The following is a 14,712-nucleotide window of genomic DNA, read 5'->3' as shown; positions in this document are numbered from 1 at the left end:
TCCAAAATTAAACTTTGTTTGATTTCATCAAAAATTGAATTATTGGTGTTCTTTGATGTGCCAATTCTAAGTGTGTATGTAGATTCTTAAATTTTGGTCCCGTTTTCAAATTGGTCTACTTTAAGGTCCAAAGGGTTCAAAATTAAACTAAGTTTGATTTTAACAAAAATTGAATTCTTGGGCTTCTTTGATGTGCTGACTCTAAACATGTACTTAGATTTTTGATTATAAATTTATAAAAATTATTATATTAAGTATTGTGCAATATCAAGAAATTTTCAATTGCACAGTATTCAGCAATAGCAAGGAATCTTCAATTGCACAGTATTGTGCAACAGCAAGAAAATTTCAATTGCACAGTATTGCGTAATAGCAAGAAATCTTCAATTGCACAGTATTGTGCAATAGCAAGTATTTTCAATTGCACAGTATTGCGCAATAGCAAGAAATATGTAATTGCACAATATTGCACAATATAGCAAGAATTTTTTAATTGGAGTTATCTTTTTTGTCCAGAATAGTAGTTGAATCAACTTAAATCATTGTTTTATATAATATACAATGTATATTTACTTTTACTACTGATAAATTAAAAAAAAAAATTAAAACAATCTTTACCATTCAGTGATAACAAGTATTTAAATGAGTAGTTATTGTTGCAAACTCCATTAGAAATTTGAATTGAGATCAGTTTTGGAATAAGGGAAAGGGGGATGTGAAAAAAAAATGTGGGGGGGGGGGGGGGTCAATTTTTCTCATTTCAGATTTCATAAATAAAAAGAAAATTTCTTCAAACATTTTTTGAGAGGATTAATATTTAACTGCATAGTGAATTGCTGTGTCAATTATCTAATCGACCACAATCCAAATTCAGAGCTGTGTCCAGCTTGAATGTTGTGTCAATACTATCCCAAACTGTTCAGGGTTTGACCTCTGCGTTCGTATAAAGCTGCGCCCTGTTGAGCATCTGGGTTTTTTTAGATGTAGGAATAGTTGGCATTTCAAATGTTGAGTTTAAAATAACCAATTTTTTTATATGTCCTTTCTCTATTGAATTTTTTATGTTCCTGATAATTATAAACTTTCTATATTGCAAAAATTATAAACTTTCTATATTGCAAAATGTGAAACCCTGACATGTTAAAATACAAACATATATAATATACACAAGTGAGAAGAAACATACATTGAATACATGAGAAAAGTGTTGATACCATTGTAAATAAGGCAACTCACTTACTGTAGTTTGATATTGTCACTATCTGAAGTCATATTTATTATTTGATAAATTTCCTAAGACTTTATATACTTTATTTTAAAATTAAGTTTGATATCAGGAGCTTTTAGGGGCATATGAAAACAAGTCTAAATTTGGTCCCATACCACTGAAGTGTTTGAAGCAGACACTGCTGTATTCTAAGTATGTATGCAACTTGTTTTCATTGACCAATGTGGATATTACATTGAGATGACAAATTTTATGGCTCCTTAGGAAACAGGCACATAGATAATACACAATACTTTTATTCCTTTTCTTGCATTGTAATTTATGAAAGTTTATTTTTTCTATCCAAAGTTATTGAAAAATCATAAAAGGCAATCAGGTGTACATTATTGTCATTAACTGGCTTATTAACAAGAAAAAGATAAAATTACTGCAACAGGTGTACATGTATACAGGTGTGTGTGTCTACATCAATAGGTATTAAATCATTAATCATGTAACCAATATAACTTATTATTCAAATGAATACATCCAGCAGTTATTGACAATCAATGAAAAAACACGAAATATTATATCATTTAGGCTACGCAACGAAAAAATGAAACATTACATCTTTAAGGCTATTTATGCAAGGAAATATCTTATGCTGATTCATTCAAAAAGCGACATCTGTTTTAAAGTACACCTCTGAATAGATTAAAAGGGACATCTTTCAATTACATTCTGTCTGTTTATACATTTGCCTTGATATGTTTTTATGGCCCCGCAACAAAGGTTGGTGCCATAGTTTTTCCCTTGTCCGTAATTCCGTAATTCTGAAGTTCCGTAATTCCTTAATTCGGTCATTCGGTCATTCCACAACAAACCATTATGCAGACTTTTTTTCTAAACACCTTCAGATATTGGGCTGATTTTTGGAATGTAAGTTACCCATGATATGTTACAGATCAAGTTTAAGTTTTGTTCCGCTCCACTAATTTTTACCCAAATTACAGGCTTTGATACTTTGATAAATTGTTGAAAAGCACAGTTATACAGATTTTTTTCTATACGCTTTCAGATATTGTGATAATTTTTGGCAAGTGAGTTAACCAAGATGAGTTTCAAATCAAGTTGAAGTTTTGTTCTGCTTGGCTAATTTTTGCTGAAATTACGGGATAATGGACTTTGATAAATGGTTGAAAATCACAGTTATACAAACATTTTTCTAAACACTTACAGATACTGAGTTGATTTTTGGCGCTTATTTATACCAAAATTACGGGTTTTGGACCTGATAAACTGTTGAAAAGCACAGTTATACAGATTTTTTTCTATAAGCTTTCAGAAGTTGTGATAATTTTTGGCAAGTGAGTTAACCAAGATGAGTTAAGATCAAGTTTAAGTTTTGTTCTCCTTGGCTAATTTTTGTCAAAATTACGGGCTTAATATAATAGACTTTGATAAATTGTTTAAAATCACAGTTATACAGACTTTTGTTCTAAACGATTTCAGATATTGGGCTGATTTTTGGTATGTGAGGTACCCATGATGAATTACAGATCAAGTTTAAGTTTTTCATTTGGCTAATTTTTGCTGTAATTTTGGGCTTTGGACTTTGATTAATTTTTGAAAAATCCCATTTATATGGACTTTTTTTCTAAATGCTTTCAGATATTGGGCTGATTTTGTGAGCTAACTATGATGAGTTGCAAATCTAGTTTAAATTTCTTTTTGCTCCGGTAATATTTGCCAAAATTAAGTGTTAACAACTTGGAAAATTGTTGAAAATCATAGATATACAGACTTTTTGTCTATACGCCTCCAGATTTTGAGCTGATTTTTTGACATGTGAGAAAACTATCATGTTTGTGTTCACATTTGTTATTGAAATTGCAGATTCAACTTTTTGAGAAAAGTCATTCATGTCGCTTTGATACATCTAGTTTTAAACTCACTCCAATGAAAGTTGCAGAATGCAAGATATAGAGATTACAATCTGGTCATATCTTCATTCTCCTTGACCTCATATCATGGTTCAGTGACTGTTTGAGAGAAACAAATGATGCATGGGTAAGCCTCTGAATGAAATGTTCTCACCCTCAGGATTTATGCACCCCTGTATGAAACACATAGGGGATTTTTACACTTCTGAAGGAAACACTCTAAGAGTTTATTCACCCCTAATTGAAACAATCTGGAGATACACCTCTAAATGAATCACTCTAGAGATTTATGCACCTCTTAATGAAACACTGGAGATTTATACACCTCTGAATGAAACACATGAAGATTAATACACCTCTGAATGAAACACATGGAGATTTAAACACCTCTAAATGAAACACATGGAGATTTATTCACCTCTGTATGAAACACATCTAGCAATTTATACAGCTCTGAATGAAATACATGGAGATTTATACACCTCTAAATTAAACAAATGGGATTAATACACCTCTGAATGAAACTCATGGAGATTTAAACACCTCTGAATGAAATACGTGGAGATTTATACACCTCTGAATGAAATACATGGAGATTTATACAACTCTAAATGAAATACATGGAGATTTATACACCTCTGAATGAAATACATGGAGATTTATACACATCTGAATGAAACACATGGAGATTTATACACCTCTTAATGAAACACTGGAGATTCATACACCTCTGAATGAAACACATGAAGATTTATACACCTCTGAATGAAACACATGGAGATTTAAACACCTCTGTATGAAACACATCTAGCAATTTATACACCTCTCAATGAAATACATGGAGATTTATACACCTCTGAATGAAACAAATGGGATAAATACACCTCTGAATGAAACACATGGAGATTTAAACACCTCTGAATGAAATACATGGAGATTTATACACATCTGAATGAAATACATGGAGATTTATACACCTCTTAAGGAAATACATGGAGACTTATACACCTTCTGAATGAAACACATGGAGATTTATTCACCTCTGAAGGAAACACATGAAGATTTATACACCTCTAAATGAAATACATGGAGATTTATACACCTCTGAATGAAATACATGGAGATTTATACACCTCTAAATGAAATACATGGAGATTTATACACCTCTGAATGAAATACATGGAGATTTATACACATCTGAATGAAACACATGGAGATTTATACACCTCTTAATGAAACACTGGAGATTTATACACCTCTGAATGAAACACATGAAGATTTATACACCTCTGAATGAAACACATGGAGATTTAAACACCTCTGTATGAAACACATCTAGCAATTTATACACCTCTGAATGAAATACATGGAGATTTATACACCTCTGAATGAAACAAATGGGATTAATACACCTCTGAATAAAACACATAGCAATTTACACACCTCTGTTAGAAACACATAGAGATTTATACACCTCTGATAGAAGTACATAGAGATTTATACTCCTCTAAATGAAACTCATAGAGATTCATACAGTTCCAAATGAAACACATGGAGATTAATACACCTCTAAATGAAACACATGGAGATTCATACACCTAAATGAAACAAATGGGATTAATACACCTCTGAATGAAACACATCTAGCAATTTATACACCTCTGAATGAAACACATAGAGATTTATACACCTCTGATTGAAACACATAGAGATTTATACACCTTTGATTGAAACACATAGAGATGTATACACCTCTGATTGAAACACATAGCGATGTACACACCTGATAGAAACACATAGAGATTTATACATTTCCAAATGAAACACATGGAGATTTATACACCTCTGAATGAAACACATGGAGATTTATACACCTCTGAATGAAACACATAGAGATTTATACACGATTTGTTCACCTCTAAATGAAACACTCTGGAGATTTATACACCTCTAAATGAAACACTCTGGAGATTCATACACCTCTAAATGAAACACAAGGAGATTTATAAATTTCCAAATGAAACACTGGAGATTTATACAACTCTGAATGAAACATATGGAGATTTATACACCTCTGAATGAAAGACATAGAGACTTGTACACCTCTAAATGAAACACTCTGGAGATTTATACACCTCTAAATGAAACACTCTGGAGATTCATTCACCTCTAAATGAAACACTCTGGAGATTTATACACCTCAATGAAACAGTCTGGAGATTTATACACCTCTCAATGAAACAGTCTGGAGATTTATACAACTCCAAATGAAACACTAGAAATTTATACACCTGAAAGAAACACTTTTGAGATTTATGCACCTCTGAATGAAACACATGACAATACAAAGAACATTTATGTTTTTCTAATACTGTGGATTCATTATTATTCGTTGAATACCAATTTTTTTGGATTTCGTGGGTACAGAAGAACAACGAATTAAAATGTTCAAAGAATACCACATTTTATATAGGCTTGTATACAGAATTCGGCAAGACCACGAAATTAAATATTCATGATCATGCAAGTTTTCCTTAATCTACGAAAATTGGTACCCACGAAAATAAATGAATCCACAGTAACTGTTTGTTATTTAAATGATACATGTACATGTATATTAGATTTTTATAATTTATGATCAGCTTTAGAAGTCAATATTGGTTGAATAATTGATATATTATGATGAAATATTGCATAAAGAAAATCTATTAAACATCAAGTTACAGTATCTATTCTATCTTTTAATACTTCCCCAAAAATTGTATCACATGTTTTATGAATAATATGTACATGTAAAAATTGTCAGGAAATTTTAATTTGATTGAAAATGTTCAATAGGAAAACAGGTTTGTTTATTTTGTATATTTTACATGTTTTATGTATGAAAATAATTTGACAAGAAGGAAATTTTACATATAATTTGAAGGGTGTGGTTTAAATAATATATTTGTGATGAATAGTACTTTCTTCACCTCAATAATTGTTTCCATATCACCTAATTAACATATTTATACCAACTAGTGCAATACAATTAAACAGTTTAATCATCAAAACTTTGATAAAACTTGTTGACTTGGAAACAGTTATTATGTCTTGTCAGGACACTGCACAGAGATATGTGTGGAATATTATGTACACGATACACATTGAGGGTGTTTAACCCTCGAGGTTTAACCAAACTGGGTGTACAATTTACACCAAGATATTATTGTCAATGGAGAATTATAGTTTTCAATGAGTAGGGAGGGGGAGGTCCTACATAGATTTGATGTTATAGTAACATATGGTAAATGCAGGGTATCCAATTTCATTTAACAATATCTTTGTGTAAACAGGATTGTATTCAACACTAAATTAAATAATCTCCTCACAGGCACATTTCCTGTAAATAAGAAGTTTTAAAATAAAATGAACACAATTGAAATATATATTTCTATCCCTGATGATGCAATGTTTTGAATACTATAGAATCTACAGGATATACATGCTATAAAGAACATGTGGTATATATGTTTGAGTTGATGCAATTTATTTGATGTCTCAAGTTACAATTAATGAAAAACGGGATTGCTCTACCTTAGTTGTGGCTGTCTTGAGCAAACTCCTCCATTTTAGTCAACCTTGGCTTCATTTCAAATAAGATTGTGGTCAGGAAATAGAATATAAACCTTAAGGGTCAAGAGTTTTAAATGAAACAAATAATGTTCCAATGTTTAAATAAATCAGTTTTATTGTCACTGTATGTGGCAATATACATTTGTACACTCAATATACATCAATAGAATAACAAAACAAAATATTTAGAGTAGAGTATTTCATTTGCCCCTAAGTTGGTCTCTTATGGTGCAAAAAACATCAATTTTGATGATTTTTCGTCCTATTTCTTGACCTGGAAGACTGAAGGAAGCTGATAGATGTATCAATCTGTAGAATGCATGTAAATTGGACCCTGGTGAACATATTAACCACAACAGTTAGGATAGAGTGAAACTGATCTGGGTACAAAAAAAATCAAATTTTCTGATTTTCTACAATTTTTTACTTAAACTGGACGTGCAACTGAAAGTAGTCATTTCCTATGCTAATTTCAACAATAAACATTATCTGACAGTTGAAATATGACCTGGATTTGCACTATTTCTGAACTTCCTGTGTCAGACATCAAAAGGTTCAGCTCACCCATCCAAAAAAACACCAGTTTTATTGGATTTCGATTTTAGAAGTGAGATTTGACCTCTTAAAAGATATTGAAACTGAGAAACATGACAATAAATAGTATGAGATTGAGGTAACATGCATATACTTATATGATAAATGACATAAAGTTGACCTCCAAAAGTATTGAGATCCATTGGAACCGAATAACGGTATTTTGGGCACTGCCATAATATTTCTGCCCCCACATGGTAAGGGTTATCATTGTTATTTCAAACTTTAAAGTCCACTTGAACGCATATTTCATATCTATACCCAGACACATTATCCTGATTCTGAGCTAAATGTTATACAATTTAAGCTTTATGGCTTTGATTATAAGCTAAGTTTTTTTTTCAGTTTGAGTAGCAGATGTTCCATATGTTTATTAGATCTAAAAGCTCTTTTGAAAATCAGATGATATATGCTAGCAATGATATTTGCAATATGATAGATCATAGTTTTTTTTTTAATTATCTGTATTTTGAATTATTATATTTCATGTGTTAGGTCTAAGATCTGTATAAGAATCGTGTAATTTTCAATGTTCCCTAGTTAAAGAAAATGTCCTCTTTGATAAATTTATCAGTGCATAAACAATAGAATGTACATGTATTTCTTATATCTGAGGTTACCAAGAACAATGAGATGATTTTAACCTGACAGTTCTGTCCAGTATGGTTCAGTATTGATTTAGTCTCCACTCTCAGTTTACCAAGAACATTGACCTCATATTCAATTTGGATCATCATTAGGACAAAATTAATACATTTTATCTGCAAAATAGCCAATATCCTTTTGTTATATTAGTCGTCTTGGATGAAATGTCCACATTTTATCTTATATAGAGATAGAAACCATCATTAAAACACTCATTAGTGTTCAGTAATTCAGTTCAAAATTATTATTAAGTATTTCTGCTACCCTGACTAGATTTGATTGATTTATTGATACATGTTTAATGTCCAGCCTCAAATTCCGGACAATATGGTGTTAATGTAGTAGACAAAAATTCTAAGGAAGTTTGACCTGCTAGTTTGCAAGATGGTGAAGTCCATAGGTAGACAGGTTTCCATATCCACTCACATTAACCTGACTCTTAATTTAGCTCTTTTTCCCAGCTATTTATTGAGAAAAATAAGTAAAGAAAGATGTATCTTTTATTTTGACAGTCTATGTCAAATTTCTGAGGCCCAAACTTAGAATTTCAAAATAATTGAAGTAAAACAATATTATTGTCCTTTAAATTATTGATTTTGATTGGTCTACCCTAGAGGGTGAACTTAAAAAAGTTGTCCCCTGCTGAACCATGGCATAGAGTTATTAGCCAATCCAAATCTGTCATTTTAACATCAAGTACAATAATATGATTTAGCAACACGTAAATGGTAAACTTATGTTTTTGTGTCAAAATTAATTTTAATTTTCAACTCAAGCAAATAGTCTTTACTGTTTTAAAGGGCAGATCTTAGCAGGTAAAGTCACTTTGTTGCCTTGACCTTAAACAGTTGCTAATTTATTGGGAAAATCCATTGAAATTCCTTTTATAAATGTAGAAATGTGTGAGACAGTTTTACATGGAATTAACAAGTCTTGCAAAACATTCTTATAAACTGTCAAACCAGACAGAAACTCATAGAATACTTGCTTAGATGTTTGATGAAACCTAAACTTTAAAGTGGAAACACTATGATTGAGGAAACTCTTACTATCATCGAACTGAATGAATCATTGTCACCAATCATATACCAGTGTTTCATTCATTAAGTGTCTGACAGTTTTCAAAAAGTCATTTTTTATTTGGAGATGGTACTTAAAGGTCAGGTGTGAAAGATTTTGTATAACTAGGTTTTGTATTGTAGCCATGATGACTCCACAACAGCATGCTCAGCTGAATGTAAGACAACAACAACTATTCAATCAACAACAACAGATAATGAATAGAGCCAATGCTTTGGCACAGTCTCAACCAAGGCCTCCTCTTCAGGTAAAATTATCATAGGATTTAATAAAGATATGTGACATGATTGCCAATGAGACGACTATCCACTAGAGACCAAATGATGTAAAGTTAGCAACTATAGATTGCTGTAAGGCTTTGCTAACAACTTAAAACTTTACTTCAGGCTGATAATTTATCTAGTATATTAGCAATGCAGAAATTTACTTTAGGGAACCTTATTAGTACATTGTATATATAAAATCCAAGGAATTCAGGAAATTTATATGCTTATTTGTCCCAGATCTTCATGGTTCATTGTTCAATATTAACTTTTCAAGGTTAAGTTTGTTTCCTAGATACTAGATGTGTATTTAATGCAGATATTGATTGCTAGGTGTACATTTCTGGCATGGCTTTCTTTTTTACATTTCCACGATTCTTTGGTCAGTGTTAAGTTTTCCTGGTTTATGGAACGATATGAATGATAAGGTGTTCATATATTTCCAGTTTGGTTTATCTGACTTTGACCTCATTTTCTTTGATAATGTTTATGTGATACTTGTTGTTAATCTTTATATTTAGGACTATTAGCATAAATTCAATGGTCAGTAAAGAAGTTGACATTTCAGTGTGTGCACTGTTGTCTTATTTAAGTACATATATGTATAAAACAAGGATATAAACCATTGTTAACTTCAAATGCAGCCCAGCCATAATTTTGAGTCTGACTAGGAGAACAAAATATGATAGCTAAGATGTAAATCTCCACATAGAATTGAGTAATTGGTATCTTTATATTCAGTTAATTTCATTACTTCCTAGAAATTATGTAATATCTGAATCATTTCTACTTAAATTAGTCCTCTTATAAAACACTTGAAAAGGCTAGCTGTAATTAAAAAACTTTTAAAAACATTTTAATAATAAATCAAGGATTTTCCTGCAGACTTTTCATACTTATTACATGATATTTACCTGTTTTACATGTATTGTGTTAGCCAACATTGTCCTTAAGAGTGCAGTTAAAAGTACATGATTTCAATGTACTTTAATGTAAGGAATAGTTAGGAGTAGTTTCATCAGTAGAATTGATAGAAATTGTTGATTTTCGATGATCTTTCTGTTTAGCACTTTGACATTTCTGGTGATGTAATGAGAGAGAAACTAACCAAAGCATTGTGTAACGCCATCAGTTTCATGATATATTGCTTTCAAGCTGTTTTTTTTTTTTCAATCAGATTTTATTTTAATAAACTTGTATGGGCAAATACATTTGCAATTAGTACTTTGATAAATCAGAGAGATAATCATAACAACACGATGTATTGTTTTCTTTTTTATTTTATTGGGGATACATGATGTATTAGTATTTAATTATTTGTTTTTGAATAGTGTATTTTAAAGCTGCAATAAAATATGATCACCATAGTACCACCATTGTTACTAAGAATAATAAAAAATATAAAGGATTCCAAAAGGGTTTAAGGATCGGTAGCTTAGGGTTGAGATCTCATAAACATGTTTAACCCCGCCGCAATTTTGCGCCTGTCCCAAGTAAGGAGCCTCTTGCCTTTGTTAGTCTTGTATGTTTTAAAATTTTAGTTACTTGTGTATTAAATTCGGAGTTAAGTATGACGTCTATTATCACTGTCATGACTGTACTAGTATACATATTTTTTAGGGTCCAGCTGAAGGACACCTACCGGTGTGGGAATTCTCTCTACATTGAAGACCCATTTGTGGCTTTCAGCTGTTGTCTGCTTTATAGTCGGGTTGTTGTCGCTTTGTTACATTCACCATTTCCTTTCTCAATTTTATTTAGGAAAAATTTCTCGACTTTACCTCTTTTAAGGAATTATCATTTAGAAAATCAACTTCTATCAAACACCTTCTCCAAAAATGACACTGATTAAATTAAGTAAAAGATAACTCATGTAAAGGAGGTATGTATGTACCATAACAGCTGATCAATTTATCAGTTATCTAATATGCCTAATTAATAGTAATAATCAGTTCAGGGAAACATTTTTAAAAACAATTCCTGTTATCTTTTTTTATGTATTGTTCAATTTCATTTTTTTTTTCTCACTACAATGAGCATAAATTTGAACAGGAAGATTAGAAGTATTCTAAAACAAATCATGTGTCTAACATTTCTCAGGGAATATCCTTAAGCCAAGTGACCGATATATTCACACCTTAAGAAGTGATTTAATAGAAATTGTGATGTTTTACAATCCAGTTCAACTACAGCATTATATACAGCATATTTGATGTCTGTAATACCTTAATGTATTTCACTGTTAAGTTAAAGCTGAAGCCCCTTAAGTTTGTAGTTTTTATATGAGTGATTCAGAACAACCCACACTGCACACTTTCCACATACATTTTGGTCATGTTCTGATCCTCATTACTAGGGGGAAAAAAAGAATTTTAAGAGATTTTTTTGTTTGTCAAACATGACATTTTAAAACAGCGAATTGAAACAGAGAATGTTTTAAGAGACAACAACCTAACCAAATAGCAGAAAAAAGCTTGAGGACACCAATAGGTCTTCAACAAAGTGAGAAAATCTGGCACCCAGTAGGCAGGCTTCAGATGGCTCTTAACAAAATGTGTACTAGTACAGTGAAAATGGAGGTAACACTAAACTTCAAAACATATAAATGAACTAAAATTAAAAAACACACAAGACCAACAAGATTCCTAACTTGGGACAGGCACAAAAAAAGCTGCAGGGTTAAATATGTGTTACTGAGAACTCCGCCCTCGCTATACACCTCTAGCCAGTATTTAATAAACAAACAGACAGCAATACACGCAGTAATACTGAGTCCAAAGTTAGAATATGTGTAAACCTTAACCTTTTTAGATTCTTCAAAAACCCTTCATTACAATACTTGTGAACAACAAAGCACTCTTTTAACACCCTAGTTTTTGTCCAGCCTGCAACTTTTGTTGCAGAAAGCTCAACATAAGGATAGTGATCTGGCAGCAGTGGTGGCAGCGTTAGCTAACTTCTTAAAAGCTTTATATTTTGGTAGGTTGAAGACCTGGATGCTTCATACTTTGTATATAGATGCCTTATGTTACAAAGTTTCCGTCAGTCACATGTCCAATGTCCTTGACCTCATTTTCATGGTTCAGTGGCTTCTTGAAAAAAAAGTTAAGATTTTTTGTAATGTTAAATTCTCTTTTATTATAAGTTAAAGGATAACTTTATTTGGTATGTGCAAGGTCCTCATGCCCGTCAGACAGTTTTCACTTGACCTCTACCTCATTTCAATGGATCAGGGAACAAGGTTAAGTTTTGGCTGTCAAGTCCATATCTCAGATACTATAAGCAATAGGTCTAGTATATTTGGTGTATGGAAGGACTGTAAGGTGAACATGTCCAACTGGCAGATGTCATCTGACCTTGACCTCATTTTCATGGTCCAGTGGTTATAGTTAAGTTTTTGAGTTTTTGTCTATTTTTCTAATACTATATGCAAAAGGTCAACTATATTTGGTGTATGGAAATATTTTATGATCTATATGTCAGTCATGCAAGTTTTATTTGACCTTGACCTCATTTTCAGGGTTCATTGCTCTGTTAACTTTTTGTGTTTTGGTCTGTTTTTCTTAATTTATAAGCAATAGGTCAACTATATTTGTTGTATGGAAGAATTCTTAGCTGTATATGTCAGCCTGGCATGGTTCATCTGACCTTGATCCCCTTTTTCATGATTCATTGATCAATGTTTAGTCTTCTTAGTTAATGATGAGTTTATGGGACAGTTGTAATAAAGCTTTATTTTTAGGACTATCAACATAATATCAATGATTAGTAAAGAAGGCGAGACATTTCAGTGTGTGCACTCTTGTTTGGGCTGACATTATATTTTACATTGTAGAGACAAGATGCTTTCATTGTAACCTCAGCTCAGCATGTACCACAACAACAGGTATCTCAGGTCCTACCAGCTGCTTCTGTAAGCTCTTTACTTTGTTACACCCTGTATACTTTGACCTTCACATAACTTAGTGTTCCTATTATTAATTGAATGCACTTGTTACACCCTGTAAACTTTGACCTTCACTTATAATTTATTGTTTCTATTATTCTTGAATGCACTTGTTACACCCTGTAAACTTTGACCTTCACCTTTAATTTATTGTTTCTGCTATTCCTTGAATGCACTAGTTACACCCTTTCAACTTTGACCTTTACCTATAATTTATTTATTGTTTCTATTATTCATTGAATGCTCTTGTTACACCCTGTAAACTTTGACCTTCACCTTTAATTTATTGTTCCTATTAATCCTTGAATGCACTAGTTACACCCTTTAAACTTTGACCGTCACCCATAATTTATTGTTGCTATTATTCTTTGAATGCACTAGTTCATTAAGCTAGATACAAACCAGGTACATGAAAACTGCAAAGTACACTCACAACCTGTTCCAACTAAAAATCGTGGATTGAATTTGTTGAATTTGTTTATTTTAATTTGTTCATTTTCAAAAGTGGAGCTTGTGAAAACGCATAATATTTTCCAGTTATTTTCTGTTTATTTAGATGTAATATGTGAAACTGCATTTTGAATACATACATTGATGCAGAAAATTTTGAAAAATCAAATATATAACCGGTGCAATTTGGGGGAAAAGTTCAGTTTTCTGATGGTTATGTTGTGTATAGAAAATATAAACAGTGAATTTCCCCCCAAATTTTATGGAGTATTAGCTGGATTTAATTTCTTTACTTGACAGAGTACCAGAATGTCCTACCCTTACCTGTTAAAAAAATATAGAGTACAAATGATACCAGTTTGTACCTTGGTCTATTTTAATTCTGTTACCAGAGCAACAATATTTAAACATTTTTGTCTTACCTAATCTCTATGGGTATTTTCAGTTTTTGTCGAGCTTTCGACTTTAGTCGAAAAAGCGAGACAAAGCGATCCTACATTCCGTCGGCGTCGGCGTCAACAAATATTCACTCTGTGGTTAAAGTTTTTGCAATTTTAATAACTTTCTTAAACTATACTGGATGTCTACCAAACTTTGACAGAAGCTTGTTTATGATCATAAGTTAGTATCCAGAAGTAAATTTTTTAAAAATTTAATTCCATTTTTTCCGTATTTTACTATAAATGGACTTAGTTTTTTCTGCTGGGAAACAAAACATTCACTCTGTGGTTAAAGTTTTTAGAATTTTAATAACTTTCTCCAAGTATCATGGGTTTGTACCAAACTTGGACAGAATTTTTATGATCATAAGATAGTATCCCGAAGTAAATTTTGTAAAAATAAAATTCCATTTTTTCCGTATTTTACTTATAAATGGACTTAGATTTTTCTGCGGGGAAACATTACATTCACTCTGTGGTTAAAGTTTTTAGAATTTTAATAACTTTCTTAAACTATCCTGGGTTTGTA

General features: G+C 31.6%; 1 protein-coding gene across 5 annotated transcripts in view; it reads left to right on the top strand.

Annotated features, from left to right (window-relative positions):
• Positions 1–14,712, top strand: part of LOC134681024 (mediator of RNA polymerase II transcription subunit 15-like) — a 112,816-nt gene that overhangs the window by 66,048 nt on the left and 32,056 nt on the right. For 2 of the 5 annotated variants that reach the window (XM_063540394.1, XM_063540397.1), the window contains 2 exons: positions 9,207–9,331; positions 13,183–13,260. In XM_063540394.1, coding sequence (XP_063396464.1) covers positions 9,207–9,331; positions 13,183–13,260 — 203 coding nt within the window. Of the gene's footprint in view, positions 1–5,913; positions 5,997–9,206; positions 9,332–13,182; positions 13,261–14,712 lie in introns of those variants that run through there. The other 3 variants (XM_063540398.1, XM_063540395.1, XM_063540396.1) reach the window with 3 other exon arrangements.

This window comes from Mytilus trossulus, chromosome 8 (genome assembly GCF_036588685.1).
Source record: "Mytilus trossulus isolate FHL-02 chromosome 8, PNRI_Mtr1.1.1.hap1, whole genome shotgun sequence".
NCBI lineage: Eukaryota > Metazoa > Mollusca > Bivalvia > Mytilida > Mytilidae > Mytilus > Mytilus trossulus.
Note: the sequence above shows the minus strand (reverse complement) of the source record. Positions and strands in the feature narration are given on the sequence as shown.